The sequence below is a fragment of the Notamacropus eugenii genome, chromosome Y, assembly GCF_028372415.1.
Source record: "Notamacropus eugenii isolate mMacEug1 chromosome Y, mMacEug1.pri_v2, whole genome shotgun sequence".
In the NCBI taxonomy this organism is placed as follows: Eukaryota; Metazoa; Chordata; class Mammalia; order Diprotodontia; family Macropodidae; genus Notamacropus; species Notamacropus eugenii.
This window is the reverse complement of record NC_092880.1, coordinates 2,516,707-2,535,735: the sequence shown is the minus strand read 5'-3', so window position 1 is coordinate 2,535,735 and position 19,029 is coordinate 2,516,707. Positions and strand designations below refer to the sequence as shown.

The following is a 19,029-nucleotide window of genomic DNA, read 5'->3' as shown; positions in this document are numbered from 1 at the left end:
AGTATGCTTCAATCTGTATTCAGACTTCATCATTTCCTTCTCTGGAGGCAGATATAAGCTGACATTTTTAAAGGGGAAACCAGAATGTTGCAATATGCTAGAACTTAACATTTTTTGTTTAGATAAATTGTTTTATTTTTTATTTTCAACATTTTAACATGCATTCCTAAATCAGTTCCCTATAGTTTTTCTTGGTTACGGATAGCTATATTGATAATGAAGATATCAGTTCCTTCTAAAATATTAGATTGAAAAATTTCAAATTTAATGTAACCTAAAAATCCAACAACAAATCTTCCCATAATACGTTTCCATATTAAACATTGTTAATAAACTGCAGTTTAAGGTTTTTAACTGCAAGAACAAATCTGATTTATTATCCAGCTATGAAAGGATTTCACCAATTTAAATTCTCATTTTAAGCATCTCTCAGAGAATCAGCTTTCAGAGTTGTGTTTTCTCAGTAGCTCCACCTAAGAGCAAAATGATGTTAAATTTATGTGAGTAATTGGAAAGAAGCAACCAATCAATCAACAAACATTTATTAAGCACCCAGTAAGCCAGGCATCGTGATATAATGCTAATATCCTAAGAGGAGAAAAAGGAGCATTGCCCAAAACCCTTAATTACTTCAAAGGGTATTGAGAAAGTTGAATAATAAACACAGAGATCTAGGGTGTGGATTGGTAACGTTTTGAGGGCTTAACACAAAGAAAGAGAAGGGAAGGTCAAAAGAGGAATGGGTTAGCAAAGAAAGGAAGAAGGGGAAGGGCGAGAGATGAGTACACAAGCATGTGGTAAGAAGCTCTTGTTTGTAGAGTACTTAACATCTGGTCTTGCCCATATACCAAGTACTGTGTCAATGTTGGCTGTTGTGATTTTCCACGCTCCCTTCGGTTTTAGTTTTTACTACCCTCTTTGTTGTTCAGGCATTTTTCAGCTGAGTCCAACTCTTCCTGATTCCATTTGGAAACTTCTTGGCAAAGGTATTGGAGTGATTTGCCATTTCCTTCTCATCTTACGAATGAGGAAACTGAGGCAAATGCCCAGGGTCACACAGCTAGTAAGTGTCCAAGACCAGATTGGAACTCAGAGCTTCCTGAGTCCAGGCCCTGGTGCTCTATCCTCGCTGCCCCCTGATGACAATAACAATAACAGTTGTCAAACTAAACTGGGAAAGCTGTGTATATGTGTGCGCGCACGTATGTACATATGTGTATAGATAAAAAGAGACATATATTTCCTAGTGCTATTAATGTAAAATGAATTGCATGCTTACGTTATGAAACTCGGTAACACCAGCATAGAAAAACGACTTCTCTTGTAATTCAGATTCTGTTAGTTTATAAACTCATTTGTTAAAGAGCTGTCTAAAGGTTGCAAAAAAAAAAGTATATAAAGGAAAGAGTGGGGGAGTGGGAATCACATGAAACTCACTTGTATCCAAAAGACAGAGGAAAGCTGAGTATCCACAATTTGTTGTAGGAAATACATTAAATTCAACATGGAAACAATTGAGGATGAGGGCACCTTTAAGAGGAAGGGTAATTCTGGGGAGAGGATAGCTATAAACAAAACCATTTATTGTTCTTAAAGAAGTATTGAAAGTAAGGGAAAAAAGGAAATGAAAAACCAGACTAGAAGAGGATGTCTTATATCAGATCTAAACAATCAGAAAATGGCAAAACAAATTTTGGTATACAAACGTACTGTAATGTGATTGCACCATCAGACACAAAGAAGATGACTTCAGAGGATTTAGAGAGTAGAAAGTGAAGCAAACAGAACCGGGAGAATAATTTAGACAAGTGTCACATTGTAAAGAAAAACCACTTTGAAAACTTAGCAACTGTGATCCAAACAAAGACCAATGATATCACCCAACGTCACCTGTCACCTGACAGAGGTGATGGATACAAGGCATAGAGACATACCCACTGCGAGGATTTATTGTGCTTGATTCTATCTGTTTGTTACAAGGAATTTTTCTCCCCTTTCTTTTCTGGGTTAGTTGGGGAGAGGTGCTGGGTTAACAATAGTGATGCCCACATGAAGATGGCCTTGAAAACTTCTTTTGATTCACAGAAGAGAACAGAAGCAAGTTCAGAAGAAGCACAAACAGGACAATTTTGAAAATAAAGTGTAGAATTAATTTTACATATATATATGTGTATATATATTTTTAATGAGACCTGACTTAAAAACAATGACTGGGACCCCAGGAAACATAAGACTGTCGCAGTCTAGGAACGCTGGGAACCCTGAAATCCAAGGGCAAAAGACATGAGTCCCACCTGAAAGGTATTCAACTCAAGCCTTCCTTCAGTCAGAGACAAGTTTTATTAAAACGCTGGTTAAAGTGGGTGACATTGTAAGAATCTGCTTTGGTAGAGGAGACGAACCCTTTTTATAGGGAAAAGGTGTGTGGGAAGATTTGGATGGAAGTGGACAAAAGCGTCGTCACGGTTCTTTCTTTCTTCCTCCCCCCTCCTCCCGAACCGAGCGCGAGGGGGCCGGCCGTGCGGCCGGCGTGGCGCTGCTTGCTCGCCGCGGGGCGGGTCGACCAGCACTCCGTGAGAGCGTACCGCCGCGACTGGAGGACAGGAGGGTCTGTCGATCGATCGCGGGCTGCACGGACCTGGGTCGCGCTCTCGGTCTTGCCCCCCTCCCTCCCTCCCTCCCTCCTCTCTCTCTCTCTCTCTCTCTCTCTCTCTCTCTCTCCCCCCTCCCTCCCTTCCTCCCTCTCTCTCTCTCTCTTTCTCTCTCTCTTCCCGCCCCCCCCCCCCTTATCTCCCGGTCCCTGCGCGCATGTGCATGAGCCCTACTCGGTCACAGAGGGCGGCGAGAGTAGGGGTGGGGGAGGGCGCCAGCTCCTCTGGCTACACATGCGCAGCTCCTCTGGCAACACATGCGCAGCTCCTCTGGCAACACATGCGCAGTTCCACCAGCTACGAGGGCGCAGCTCTTCTGGCTACACATGCGCAGCTCCACCAGCTACGAGGGCGCCAGCTCCTCTGGCAACACATGCGCAGCTCCTCTGGCAACACATGCGCAGTTCCACCAGCTACGAGGGGGCAGCTCCTCTGGCAGCCACCATAATACCCCCTCCAAGTTAGACTCTGCTGCCAAAGAGCAGGAGAGAAAAGAGGAAAGGGATTCCCACCCACCTAGTATACCTTACTCCATACACATATCCCCAGCTGTCCTTGGATTGTTCCAGAGAAACCTTGAAGACCCTTCTATACATTTCCCTGTCACCCTAATGCCCTAAACAATGGGTCTCAAAGACCCAGCAGGGCTGCTAGTAGCCTCTTGAAGAAATGTTATACAGCCTTCCAGGTGACTAGTTTTTGTCAAGGAGAAACAAAGATTCAGGTCATTGTAATACCGTAAAACTTGAAACAGGAAATCTAAGTTCGAAACTACTAGTCCTAGACAACATGTTGTTTTAAAAAAAAAAATAAAACAAAATTTAAAAACAAAATCACTTTTTTTCCCGTTCAAAGCAGAAAAACTCTTCTGGCTTTGGATCGGGCCCTGAATTCAAAGCTTTTGTCAAACTCTGGCCTTGATTGGGTGACAAAGCAGTTCAAACCCAACATAATAAAAGGCCAAATATTCACTTCATTTTCCCACTTGCTCAAAATTTTCTGACTCCACAGAGAGCCAGTGAGTTCCCTGGAGTGAGATGGAGGCAGAGAGTATTCTCCATGCTTTGGAAATTTCATTTAGCTTTTCCTTCCCCTGCCTGGGAAACGCTTAGCTGCTCCCAGAGCTTATTCACAGTGAATAAACAGGACAGCAAGATGCTTAGTGAACCCAGCCCTGTTCCTGGTTTGGTCATAGGTTTATCTTGTTTTCTGTTGCCTTGTCTGAAGATAGCACACCCATTCACTTCACTGTGCGTGGGATGATCACATTGCCCCCTCGGGGATTTGTCAGAGCTGTGCTATAGCTTTCCTCAGCTTAAGTTGGCATTTACTGCTATGTATCTGTCTGTCTTGCATTTACAGAGACTGGGACAAAACGGGGCTTTAGCCTAACCCCAGACAATGATGTGTTCGAGTATCTTGCGTATACCTACTCTTCAAAGAATCCTGAAATGAAAACAGGAAACTTTTGTGAAAATAGTATAAATTTCCCCGATGGTATAACAAATGGATACTTGTGGTACCCACTCAAAGGTTAGTTTTTCTCTGGTTCTACTGGGTTCTTTTCTTGTCTCTTTAATCCAAAGGTTATATGTTCTTCTCTCTATAAGCAGTTATCCAAAGACCCCCCAGTCCTTGCAGACTACTGGCAATCCCTTGCTAACAGAGTGTAGATGAGTTTGTGTTTGACATAGATAATAATAACGTTCCCTGTCATCAAGAACCCAGGCAGAAACGAGAAAATGCAACATTCCATGGCCACAGTGGGTCAGGCCCCTATGGGAAGAGTCCCCTCCCCTAGAGGCGTGATTGTACAAATAGCAGCCTAGATACTGCTTCTTTTGAATTCCAGGTGCTGATGGGCCAGAATACTCACTAGTCCCTTTTCCTAACTCCCTCCCCATTCAGTTGTTCAGCTGTGGGAAGGACGGAGAGCAGACACACAAGTTGGTACTTTTTACAGCAGGATGGCTCTGGGCCAGCCACATGAAAGAATGTAAAACAAGCAGACAGTAGGATTGATAATGCAGCCAAATAAATAGGTGTCTTAAGCACATCTTTCTATGGGTTTCACCTCCTTTGCTCCCTCTGTTTCCAGGCTTCTGTCACCTTCCTCCCCACTGTTGATACAAAGTTTTCTCCTTACACTTAGAAGAGAAATATTCTCTGGCTCAAAGGCAAGCTTTACTGTCTGTCTCTTGCGTATGAGAACAAACCCGTATTGCGTGGGATTAGTTGGAAACATAGTGACACACCACAGTAATTCTGGGACTCATTCCCATGTGTGAGTCTCGATAGACTTGTGTGTCTTCAGTGCTGATGAATGGGGAGTTTGGCAGGAAGTGTGCTATATTCAAATGTTTGAAGGGCTAGCATGTGAGAAGGAGGGATTACATTTGTCCTGCCTGGCCACAGAAGTACTCGGTGGAAATTACAGGAAGGCAGATCTCAGTCAACATAAACAGAACTGTCTATAAATCAGAGCTAGAACCATTCCAGCACAAACCTTGTCAGGGAGATCGTTAGAAGTCATTCATTCTACAGATGGAATATAGACTAGTCCAGGGGAGGTTCTTAAATCTTTTTGCATCATGAACCCCTTTGGCAATCTGATGAAGCCTACAAAAGCATGTTTTTAATACATTGGATTACAAAGGAAACCAGTTCTATTGAAATGAGGTTAGAATTTTTTTCCCCATCCAAATTCATGGACCTTCTGGCATCTACCCACATAACCCTTAGAGGATAATAACCCCTGAACCATAGAAGATACCTGATGTGTGCATACTTTTCAACTCTTCTAGGATTCTAAGTTAAAATCAGATAAAACATTGTACTTTACATTTATAATCGTCTTAAAAATACGTGCTGGAATGAGAGGCAAAAGAGTGTCAGAGTGAACACCCTCAACATCTGGAGTAGTGGGGACCCCCAGTTCAGTCTGCATCAGTAACAGCAAAATTTGTGCCTTGCTTTTCTATCAGAAGGTTACTCTGGTGATGATTGACCCAGAAATGGCCCAGGAAGTTGAGCCTTCATTACAAAAGTGCAGGTGTGCCCTCTCATTTTTTTTTTTTTTTTTTGGCCTTAAAGAGATGTGCACTTGAGGAAGCTCTCTCTTAAGAGGATCCAGCAATGAGTCATTTTGTTAAGGGAGGAATCCTCTTGTAATGGAAATTTTGTAACATGGGGACAATCTTGGACATGTTTCAGCAGCCTGGTATAAGAGCCATAGTGGAGCATTTCCAGTTGCCCCTAGATAATTGCTTTGTCAGGTCTTGTGTCTGTACACTAATTGATGGAGTGAATGGGGTGTTCAGGGAAGGCTAGTACTTCTGTTGTGAGGGCTTGCTGAGCCCTTGTCAGGGCTACTCATCCACCTTTGGTATCCACCTGTCACCCAAGTCTCACCTGTGGCTCCAAGAAGCTGGAGCATGTGCAGGTGGTCACTCCCCAAGTTAAACCATAAGGGTAACCAACAGGCCTCATCAGTGAATTAGGGGGATGTCTAAACCAAACATGTGAAGACTTCCTCCATCGGAATGGGCAGATGAGAACAATTTGTTCCAGCAGTCTTGAAGGAGGTGAGGCAGGCTCTGTGGAGTGCTTAGAGCTTGTTCAGACATCAAAGATGCCATGGTCATCCACTGCACCCCAGATCATCACCAGTCATCTTGACTTTTGTCTTGTGACTGGACTTTGATGACTCAGGAAGACCGAATGAGGCTTTATGCAACTCTGCCTCTCTTAAATACAATTGAAGGGCAAGTCAAGACATCATTTGTGAGGTCGCTGGTCATCTTTGAAAACAAAAGAAAACAATACTAATTGATAAGAACTTCTGAGACAGTCTAATGCAGCCCTCTCATTTTAGAGAGGTCAAGGGACTTGCCAGGGATCTCCTAGGTCTTCAGCAGAAAAAAACAGAATTTAACCTACATTCTCTGCCATCAAATGCAGGCTCTTATCACTGTGAGCGAAATGCCTCTTCTTTTCCTGTAACACAAGCATCTGCAGCTGCCTAATTCACCCATTTCTGTTTGTCTGGTGCTTTTGTTTAGGTGGGATGCAAGATTACAACTACATCTGGGCCCAGTGATTTGAAATTACGTTGGAGGTGTCATGCTGCAAATATCCACCAGAAGAAAATCTCCCAGACTTTTGGAATAAGAAGCGAGACTCACTAATCAGCTTCATGAAACAGGTTCATCTAGGTCCGTAAGATTTTCAAATGAATTCTTTGCTAACGCCAAGGATGACTTCTAGCAAAACCTGTGGGATAAGAATGCGAACTTACCAATTTCCTGGCTACATTATGGTTTTTCCTAGGAGGCATAACTAGAAGTGAAGAATTTTCTCTGCTAGAGAGGAATCCTTCCATATTTGGGAAGGTGCTATGTCAGCCAGTTGGGGTAAAAGAGAGGACAAAAAGTGTTGATTTCCAGTGGGCCCCAAGTTCAAATATCAAGTCACTTGGAAACTGGCCTCAAGACAAGAACACCCTGTGTTAGTGAAAGGGATGACGCTCATTCAACAAATATTTATTACAAGAATCTGGCATATAAGACGCTCTAGGAGGCACTGGGGCTGCAAAGATAAAAGGTGACATTGTCCTTGTCCTCCATGAATTCACATCTCACATCCCACCGTGTAAGTTAATGGTGACCTATCCTAGGTTACTTATTACCCATTATAGAAAAAAATTAATAAAAGCCCACCTGCATATGTGATACTTCATAATTTGAACTTCATAAATTTCCATATTTCACTTTAGTTTCCCAGTACAACTCTTCTTGGCCCCATTTCACATCTGGGAAAGCTGATGCTAAGAGTTCAAATGACTTCCTTGAGGTAAGTGGCAAAATGAGGTCTTTGAAGACCAAAACATTCCAGAGGGGTAACTGGACACCTGCTTGATGACCTTTTGTCCGTTTCTTTTCCAAGGTAGGAAGAGACCAACAGTGACTCCAGCATCCCCCCCCTCCCCCCTAGAAATCCTGCCAAATGCATCCAAGCTAGTATCATGGGGCTCTACCTGGCCTGCTTCCGGAAAGTCCTTTGCCAGTATTTCCCACAGCTGCTGGTCAAATACAATGAACAAAAGAGCAATATATTAACTGGGATCATGTACAGTTCAGCGCCCCAGCTGTCACTCAGTCTTCACTCATGTGGGCTTTGTAAAGCTCTTTGACTTTGTTAAATGTTGGTATCATCTGCTTCTATTTAGAACGTCCAGAAGAAAGATCAGAAATTGGCAAATGTTTTTCTGCTATAACGTCAAGTAAAGTGCAGGGAGGAAAGAAAGCGTTTGGGCTTTTGGTTTTGGTTTTTGCCAAGTTCTTGCCCTAATCCTCAACAAAAAGCCATCATTTTACATCATCCTTTTTTTGGTTTGTTTTAGAGAAAGTATCATTTCCATCTTCACTTAGGTTCTAGGGTTTTTGCCCATCATCCCATGTCTTTCTCCTTTGCTAAATTCTAAACCTTGATTGATCTCTGGTTACCAGTGCTGAGCCCCCAAACCTTAATCCCCTGGGTCTGTTAGGCTTCCTGGATTTGTACACGTTGTATATGCTCAAGTTCTTAATTACCCGCTTCCTTCTTCTGTCATTTCAGTCGTAACTGTATGTCTACTTTGGGCATCCATTTCCCTTCCTCCTTTACTTTCTGTCTGCCATATGAATTGTACCACAAGAGTATATTTTCTAGGATATGTTCAGAAGGGGGTGTAGGGGGAAAGGACATAGAAGTTTAGAAAAAATTCACTAAAAGTAAATAAGAAATAGATATGAAAGAAAAAAATGACCCAAGTCTTAGGCAGATTGACCCCCTAAGCTTGTTTTCTAAGTTGAGTCATAAAATATAAGTATATTCAACAGGATATAATGCTATCCACATCCAGAGATGGAATTAGAGTCTGAATGCATAGTATTTGTTCTCTGTTTTGTTTCTTCTTTCTTGTGGCTCATTCCATTCATTCTAATTCTTCTTTACCACATGACTAATGTGAAAATGTTTAATATGAATGTATATATAACTTATATCAGATTGCATGCCATCTTGGGGGAGAGGGGAAAATTTAAAACTCAAAAGCTTGTGGAACTGAATGTTGTAAACTACAAATAAATTTTAAAAATTTATAAAAGAACTATGATGGGCTCTAAAAAAGATAAAGCCACCCTTTCTTTTGTATTTGTCTATGCAATATAAAAAGATCTCTAAATAACAAATGAAAACTATCAGGTTTTTCCTAGGAGATTTTTCCTAAGATTCTTGGAAGTAAGGACAGATAAAACTTCAAAGAATCAGAAACCTGAACTTATTTGCAACTCAAAAGCAATCATTTTCATGAATCATCATCACATTTCACCAACAGTATTCAACTTAAATAATATTTATTAAATTTACTATTTACACAATTTTTTCAAAAAATTTCACACTCCCAAACTAGATAAGGAAATTACTTAACAAAGAGGAAGTCAATCTTCAAAATAACTAGTGATTCTTAACAGATGCAAACAGTAAAGGATCTATAGTTTCAATATAACCCAGTATGAGTGTTTATGAGTTACTCTCAAATTATCTGACTTGGCACATAAGTTTTGGGAACCAACTAAAGCACAAAGAGGTTCAATGATTCATCCGGGGTCAAACGAGCTGTAAGTGTCCCATGTAGTATCTGACCTGCACTCTATCCACTATACCTGGCTGCCTCTATAAATAATACAAATGAAAACTAATAAAAATGCAAAAATGGAAAAAATAGTAATTAAAATGTTTTTTCCCAAAGGAAGAGAATAAAAAAATTCTTCCAAAAAGTAAATTGCATGAGATTTAACTAATATGGATTAGAAGTCATCCCAGAAAAAAAATGCACAAAAATAAAATTTTAAATAAAGTTCACAAGTCGTGTGAACATTCTTTAAGAGTTTCATACCCAAGGTTCATACATGGTTCCATTTTTAGTACATCACATTTAGAGAAAATAAGTTAACACAATCATCTGAATTGGCTGCCTACACACTGGACAAGGCTTATTTCTCTTTTTCAGCTTCTTAGCACATGTAAAACATGCCATAAGATGTCCTGTCCTTCCATGAACAATGCATCCATTTTTAGGTCGGCTCTGACAGATGACACAGGGCTCTACTGTACTAGGGGGAAGAATGGATTCCACACTTGCTTCTTTGTCTTGCACTTCTTCTCTCTCAAATTCTCCAGCATCTTCCTGACTACTACAGATGATACTTTTAGATGTCGATGGCTGAGAATAATCCTCACTTTCTTGGGAGTCTGACGTCTGTACTATTTTTTCATCACTTTCCTCAACACATGAATCTTGAGAGTCATTCATTTTATTTTTCTTACAATCTGGAACATCAAAGCCCTCTTCCTCCCCTTGCGTGGGGCGTTCTAGTCTGCCTTTATCTGACACGTCACCTTTCCCTTCAGAAAGCCAATTCTCTCGCAAAGCCCAGCATCTATGGCAATGTGGTGGAAGTGGAGGGTTCATTTTATCACAGGAAGTACACTTCCAATAGTCCTGCAATGAAAAAAGAAGTAGAACTAGTTTCAATAGTTCTTAAATAACCAGAAATAACAATGCTAGTCATGCCAATTTATTCAGCTTGTTTGTTAAAAATCAGGTTTTGCAATAAAAAGATTTGGTAGCTTATTTTGTAAAACATTTCAAATTCTACCCCATCTTTAACTCTTAGCAACTTCTCCTGAAACCTGAAATTGTGGGTAAGTGGTCTTTTCACCTTTTGGAGATTCTGACGTGAGGCATTCTATTTCTCTTAGTTGTAGACCCTTTTTTAATAGGAATCCATCCTTATCCGTATCTGTCAGGAACCATCTGCTACCATGTCTATTTTGATTGGGTAGTATTCAGAAGAATCTGTTTTAACTATTGCCCCCCCTCCCCCTTTTTGTAAAATAGAGAGTAATGCAATTTATGGGAAACTAGCCAACTTACATTTGTAGCCAGTTCCCACCTTACAAATGATTTTTGTTATTTTACAAATCAGGTTTTTTTGAAAGTGAAAATGAATGTCTTCATAGAAATATTGCTAGAAACAGAAGTTAGGTTCCCAGGCCAAACTCAGAAAAGTCTACTTTATAATACAGCCTAATTAATAATACTAGATATTGAGAACACTGAACAATGGAGAGGTGGAAAAGGCTGAGAGGATGGCTGGAATTATGAATGAAAATCATCTAATGGATCCCCCTCTAGTTCTCTTGCCCTGTGGAGAAGGTTAACCCTAGATGAAACCTGTCTTTGACATCTTCATTACCATTGTACTTTCTCTCATTTCTCCCTCTATGTATCCTAATGTGATTCCCCCTTAGCATTTCCTTATATTATCCTCAAATCATATGTGCCCGCCAATGTTCTTCATGTCCCCAAATTACCTATAATCCTTTCACTCTAAACAAAATTCTTCTTTCAAATATCAAGCTGTGTTAGGAAGAAAACATAAATTAAAAGAAATTAATTCTGAGCCTCAGCAAACCTCCCAGGAGTGATAGCTCCATGTTTTTTCAAAAGGCTTGCAAATTCAAACGAATCCCTGGTAGTCATTTCAGGGACAAAGTGAAATGAAAATATTTAGTAAGCATACGTTTGGAAGAGAAAATATTTTGGAATGGGTACAGAGGTTACTAAACAGTCTGTTATCTTTAAGTTTGTCAACTGCTTAGCTCTAGAGAGCTAAACTAGAGAAAGAAGCCATAGTAATTCAGCAGTCTCTCTTCTTAACACTAAGCCTAACTTTTACTTGTTTCTTATGCCTCGAAGATCTATGATTTCACTCATGTGAGCATATTCTCACTGTATTGACGTACATATGCTGCACCTTAGCACAGGGTTTCCGACTTATCACTTCTGGTGATAAACTTCTCTGATCTTGAGAGATCTTGGGTTGATCTTGAGAGAACAGACTAATAGTGCTTCACTTGGCCTAGACTTCTCACCTTGGTAGGAATTTACTAAATTTGCTAAAAAGTCTGAGTCTCACTGGAATAACTTGAAAATTCAGGATTACCTGAATTATATAACAAGACATTAAGCTAGGATTTTAGTGAAGGTCCCTCACTACCATCTTATGAGAAACAATACAGAAAACAAGTTTCAGTAAAAGGCTTTGTCTGCAGGTTTGGTGTTTGTTGAGATGGGGTCAAAGAGAGAAGCAAGAGAGAAACAAAAAGCAACCTTCCCTCCTGACTCTTTTGTTTCTGCTAATAATACCAAACTCTCAAAGGAGTGGAACCACCTCTGACTCCCCCCATTTCCTTCTACCCCCAAATTCAGTCATTATAGTCTCCTCATACTTCCTCTGAAACACAACATCCAAAAATTCTTCCCATTCTTATTGCCATTCAGGATCTTTATTATCTAGAGTAATGAAATGATTTAAACGAGCTTTCCACCAATCCATCCTGCACATTAGAGCCAGTGTTTCTCATGTCATTTCCCTATTCAAAAGCATCCAATGGTTTTCACTACCTACAACATAAAAGTCCAGACTCCTCAGCCCACCATTCCAAGGCCTCCACAACAGACAATATTTAAGAAGTGAAGTATTAACAGTGAACACAGCATTGTGCAAGATCCTGAGGAAGGTATGAAGTTGAGAGAAAACATAGCCCTCACAGAGCTATTCTAGTAGAGGCATAAGACATACATACTACTAGAATGCAAAAAAGTACATAAAACACTTGTGTATTAAGGAAAGATTTCATAACCAAGTGCTATGTAAAATTTGAGGGGAGAAAGTCATTGAGGGGAAATTAGAAAAATCTTTATGAATGATGAGCATTCTAAACTGAATTGGAAAGGATAGGTAGAAAGTCAAAAGTGAGGAGGAAGGGAAGGGAAGAGAATAAGCATTTATACAGCACCTACAATACGCCAGGGGCTGTGCTAAGCACTTTACAAATATTATCTCACTTGATCTTCACAACAACTCTGCAAGGTAGGTGTTATTTGTTATCCCTATTTTAGAGTAGGGGAAGACTGAGGCAAGCAAAGATTAGGTGATTTACCCAGGGTCACAAACCTAATAAGTGTTTGAGAATGGATTTGAACTCAGTTCCTCCTGACTCTAGTAAACCCTCTATTCACTGAGTCACTTAGCTAAATGGACATGCTAGGTAGAGAAAATGGCTTGAACAAAGGCAATGAGGTACAAGACACATTCAAGAGATACCAAATAATCCAGTTTAGCTGGAGCATTGAGTCCATGAAGGGAAACAGTATGAGGTACAGGTAGAAAAGCAGGGTGATCAGTATATAGATTCATATTCAGCACTTTTTGTGATGGTAAAGCAGAGTGTCCATCAAACGGACAATGACTAAATTGCAGTACATGAATGTAATAGTATAGTGTTACACAATAAGAAATAGTAACTATGAGAATAACTTAGGAACAACTGCATAAAATGATACAAACAGATAAGTAGAACCATACATACAACTACAACAATGTAAATTAAAAGAAAAAAAAAACCTGAACCCTGAGTCACTAACAAACCAATAAGGCTCAGTCTGAAGAGAAGCTGGAGATAAGGGCAGAATGATGCAAACAATGTCAAATGCAGTTATAACTGATGGGTGAAAGCAAAATTCTTGACCAGTCAGGTTTAAAGACCAGAGCAGAGGCATCAAACACAGAGTTCACTGATGCACCACAACACTTCCAAGCACTCCCTGGAACCAGAATAAAATGTGCCTGGGAAATGTTACAAAATAAATAACTACAATAAAACAGAGGTAACATAAGTCAATAAGTAGCCCACAGGGATCTTGATGTAGAAATCGGTGGCCCCTATATTTAGTCTGACACCAATGGACTTTAAAGCACATCATCTCACAAAACCAAGCATGCCCAGTGTCTACAATGCTATCTTATAATATTAAAATGGAAGTCATAAAAGAATGTTAGAAAATAGTTTTCACTAAGTTCTTTTAAAATCATAACGGTATATGTTACTGTTTCTGTTAGGATGAGATAAAACTATTGCTAGATCTACTATGTGACTATGTACTTCAAAATTTTTATATACAGTATGTTATATGAAACAGCTTACTCAACTTGACCTCAACTATATCAATATTATGAAGTCATTTTAATTTTCTAGTTTTTGTCTTCCAACATTACAATGAAATTTAAAGTTTTCTTTTCAAGTCACACAGTATTATGGTGTTCTTACAATTCTCAAATACCTTTGATCTCAATGATTTGGACATTCCCTCTAACAGAAATGCACTTCACAACTCATCCAGGCCTTGCACCACATCCTTCCCTAAGTTCACCATGGGGGGACAATCTTCCTTAGAAGTTGTTTGGCACAAGGATACTGAGTGCTGTGTCATCCCCCTGCCATCCTCTGTCCTCAAAATGTAGCACCCAGGCCACCTTTTTTAACCTTTTTTCTTATTCTACATACAAAGAGAGTATTTAAAGTCAGGTAAACACAGATATCCCTATGGTGTATACCTGATTTTATAATCTTTTTTCTTCTTTAGCATACGAAAATACACTTTACTACTAATCTATTCTTAGAAGGAAAGAATAACTAGCAATATTAACCAAATAAGAAGCTAAAACAACAGTTTTAACAAAATCTTTCTCAACATCAGTTAATTAATGAACAGGAAATCCTAAGTGTGTGGCATAAATGTGAGCATTTAACAAAAAAATATTAATCACATTCCAATAAACAACATATATGTAGCAACAGATGACTGCCTTAAGTCATTAATGTATATTGTAATGTTAAAAATAAAGTAAATTCCACAAATTTTTTTACTTCTTACAAAGTGGATATACTTTTCTAACCCTACTCTAAATTCACATCTCACTGTCATTTGCTTTTGTATCGCAGGAAATCAGAATTTTATACTTACAGCTAAGGATATTTCAGGATCTTCATCAAACGAGTCAGTGTCACTATCCTCTGCCTGATATAAGGTTACCTGGGATATCTAAAACAAGGCCCAACAACTCCATTAATACCAATCTATTACTTCATTTTATCTAAACAAGTTCCCTAGATTTACTAGAAGTGGAGTTTCGAAAATGAAGAGCTGACCCACAAGCAAACAGAAGCACAGCACTGGAGCTGAGCAGAGCCCAGACAGGCTCCGCAACTTGCCAAGGGCAAGTAACTTCACCTTTCTAAACTTCTATCTACAAAATGAGAATGATACTGCTTGTGTTAGCTACCTCTCAGAATTACAAGGAAAACAGACTTTTCTTTCATGCATGAAGGGTGATGAGGACAAAGATAAAGAAATTTCTGGAATTTTAAATGAACCAATACATTCAAAAATCGGGATTAACATTTCAATTTGCTGTACAGAATGCACTAAAAACAAGGAAAACACTTCACTTATTTCTTAAGCAGGTATGTTAAAAAAAAAAAAAAACCCACCTCATCATCTTCATCTGTGAGTTCTTGTCCTTCTTCATTGTGGCTATAATCTTCTGAATCAATAGACTCAACTTCAAACTCAACACTGAATTGGTCTGAAACTGAATCATCTGAATTTTCACTTAATACACCAGTATCAATATCCTAAACAAAAGAAAAGGAATTTTAACTCAAGCAAAAAAAACACGATCCACAATTTCCTAACTGCTCTCCCTTACTTGTCCAATCCCGCCCCCACCTTAAAATCCAATCAGCACATCAAACTAATTCTTCCAAAAACACTTTGTCATTTCCTTACACAAAATTGGACAAAACCTAGACTCCTTATCCTGACATTCCAGGCCTTCAAAAACGCTAATATTTAAAGCTCTTCTTACACTTGATAACCTCAAAATGAACCATCCTCTCCAGGCAGACTGTCCCTACCTCCAAGCCTTTGCTTTAACCTTTCCTCCTATTTGAAATGTTTCCTTCTTCTGCTCCCCAACCACATCCCACTCCTCCACAGTCCCTGAGGGTCAGCTCAAGTTCCATATTCCTGGAAAACCTTCCCAATCACACATCTGAAAATTATTTGTCTCCTTTGAATTACTGAATTACAGATGTACTATCTAATTTTCCCAAAAGATTATGTATTTGAGGACAAAGACTGTCCTCTATACGTTCTTAAGGCCTCCCCCACAGAACTAGCACATGACTTGTGCACACTTGGGTCTTTAATCTGTTGACTTAGAAACATAAACTTTATACAGTTTAATAAATAGGATTACAGGTTGAATTTGGAGAGGTAAAAGAATGGTCCAATTTACATAATTCTAGCACTTACCAGAGGGCTTGCCCAGAAAATACAAATAACTGGCTATGTAAAATAGTCTAAATTTGAGACTATTTATAAAATATCCTGCTAAAGGTTCTCAATTTTGAGACAACTGCCTTTCCCAGCTATCTCTGAACATTTCAGAAATCAGGAGAAACTAATGTTCATCAGTATTATGTGCCTTATACAAGGTACAGCTTAAAGATGAGTTTTTGGACTCTGAGCCAAAGAGCTATTAAATTTGTTAACCAAGGCAGGTGTGACAAAGACCCTTACTGTGGAATGAGATCTAGTCACATAGCTGAGTGTAAAGCATTGGAAGTCAGAAAAACTGAGTTTGAATCTTAGGTTAGTCATTAACAACCGAGTGACTGTAGGCCAATCACTTAACTGCTTAGGTTTCAGTCTCCTCATCTGGATTATGAGGTCTACTAAAATATTTCTAAGGTCCCTTCTTGCTTCTCAATTCTATCAACTATGAAAAATGCAAGTAACATCTTCTTGAAGAAATCAATGGAAACTATATGACACTCATTAACCACCACAGCTTCCACGGATTTTGAATCTTTGCACAGAAAATGCAAGGATCACACTTAAAGAAAATACTTTAATGAGATGATCAGCCAGTCCCTAGCAGATGCTGCCATATCCCAGAGAAGGCAGAGGTGGAATGGGTAATTGTTTTCAGCATACCACTTCTTTAATCAATCATCCAGATGTGGCCGGAGAGACTCTAGAAGCTTGATTATAATTACATGGCCATATGCTATTAGAAGTCCACATTCTTCATTTGTAACACAGTCTGATTATGGTACCAGCAGCTATACAATTCAATAATATAGCACTGGCACTTATGAAAATAGTACCAAGTTTGTACAGCTCCAGTCCTAAGTGCAGCAGGTGAGGACAGCCAGTTCAGTAGCCAGCATGACTGATGTCACATTTCCCTAGCTTGGGGGAGAATTCCAACCAATGAATTTACCAACCCTCCCTCAAAGAAAGCCTTTCCTTCTTTTCTCTTCTCCCCTCCCCTGCCCTTTTGAATCACTATGATTTGTCTGTTATACAGATGAGTTAGAATTCACTTCTAATTTTTCCCTGACAAAAACGATTCCAGCCAGGTTACAAATTTTGAGTGTGTAGCCATATAAAGAGAGTTTGAGGAAATAATCTTTTTAAACTTCTTGCATATTGAGAGAATTTTAGCCCTTAGTTAAGAGAATAAAATATTTTAGGCAATTTAATCCTAGCCCCTTTTCTACACTACAAATTTTGGAAGTAGAAATGAAGGTTTAAATGCATAACAAGGAAAGAATGCTGCTATGCTCTAATCTCATTATTTTACTGGAGGGTAAAGGTGAAGATGGGCAGCAAAACATTTGCTATTATTCCCTAAGTTCTTTAAGAAAAGGCAGGAATTAAGAAATGTTAAAGAAGTGCTTCTCAGGAGACTGGCCTGCATATTGGACTTACAGCTGATCGCATGTGAAAGGAAAAAAGGAGTAACCAAACTCAAGGTAGGATGAGTTTGCTGATTCTCCCCAGCTAACATCCACCTTAATAGATCAGCCTAATTAGATACCTACCTTACCAAGGAATGGAAGAAAAACATTTAAATAATACATAAATGTGTTAAGCTAGAAACTGGATTACTGTACTTCAATTATTGCCAGAATCGTAAGGTGATTCTTAGATGTCAATTTAAAACCATATATTATTTTCTACGCTATCTGAAATGCTGTATCTCAGCTACAAGGTGGGTGCTACATATGTCAATCATAGTAAAAGGAATCAACAGTTTCCAAATGTCTCATATATACAAAAATATTGACAACAGTGCTTTTAGTTAGTAACAAAGAACCAGAAGGAAAGAACATACTTATATCTTTTTATTCAGAGATTTTAAAAAGATAACAATGGTTCACTGAAGAACTCTGTGTATACCTTTTTAATCTCTGCAGTTTTATAACTGAGCTGAGTATTATTTCTCAAATATTCTTTTGCAACTCAGCTTTTAGAATTTATAAAGCATTTTAAAAGGGAAAGATTCAAAACGACATGCATTCAATTCACTATCTATTTGCAAGCTGGTAGGCATTTCCTATTCCTAATGAAGTATGCTGCCTATGTGACTTTTTTTGGCATAGGACATAAAGGGCAGACTCTCAATCTGGGAAGAAAAAAATTATGCTTTATGTCTAATGCCCAACAAATTGACATCAGTGGGAGAAACTGAAAACATCCACTTTGACATTCTAACTATTAAATATGAATAGAATACATAAAAGAGGTCACAACTACATGGATGAGCAGCTTATGAATAAAAAAGCTGGCTGTGTTTGGTTTCATTGTATACTCAAATTATTTCAAAAGATTCTCAAAATCAACATAAGCAAATATACCACCATGAAGATAACTAGCTTATGTCGCAATATCTACTACAGAGAGTAGTAGAGAAATTCTACTGAAGAACTTGACAACGTTCTTCAAGATAAATCAATATATACTTTGAAATTCAACAACTTCAATACACAAGTGAACACGGGTAGAAAGTGAAAACTACACTGGCAAATATGGCTTATGATCAAAAAATTAAAAGCCAAAGTGAAAGTAGACTCCTAAAAATTCTCATACAAATCTTAAGTACAGTCGTTTAGAAGAGCCGGAAAGGCACTAAACAGGGCAAGAAACATTAAAAATTTAAATTTGCCATTTTTCAACAGACAGGAAACAAATCACATCAAATCAGCTGTCTGTGGAATCAGCTGACCAGATAGAGCAGAGGCTGAAGTAAGCATCCAAAAAGGATAAAGGTATAGACACTGCATACAATTACAGTAGCTCCTACAAATCCAGAACACATAAAGTAGACTTAAGAAATTGGATATCACCATTTCTAGCCCAATCTCTCATCTCAATTCTGGTCTGTCCTTAATTATATTTTATTAGCATTTAGGTAAAAGGGATAAAATTGCCCTTATTTCATTTTAATCCGATTCCAACCTTAACACACAACAATCGCACTCAACAAACAGGCTCTCTTTAAGTTCTATTAGTTTTCTAAAAATTCCAGTTCCCTCTTCCTCCCCTTTGAGATCAGTATTAAGAGTGCTTACCCTT

The 19,029-nt window shown here is 38.9% G+C and overlaps 1 protein-coding gene across 4 annotated transcripts in view; it reads right to left on the bottom strand.

The window, feature by feature from the left end:
- Positions 1-9,029: 9,029 nt before the first annotated feature.
- Positions 9,030-19,029, bottom strand: part of LOC140516582 (E3 ubiquitin-protein ligase Mdm2-like) — a 29,937-nt gene continuing 19,937 nt past the window's right edge. For all 4 annotated transcript variants that reach the window (XM_072627526.1, XM_072627523.1, XM_072627524.1 and 1 more), the window contains 3 exons: positions 15,093-15,236; positions 14,566-14,643; positions 9,030-10,194 (listed from right to left, as the gene is read on the bottom strand). In XM_072627526.1, coding sequence (XP_072483627.1) covers positions 9,628-10,194; positions 14,566-14,643; positions 15,093-15,236 — 789 coding nt within the window. In that variant the 3' untranslated portion in view covers positions 9,030-9,627. The remainder of the gene's footprint in view (positions 10,195-14,565; positions 14,644-15,092; positions 15,237-19,029) is intronic.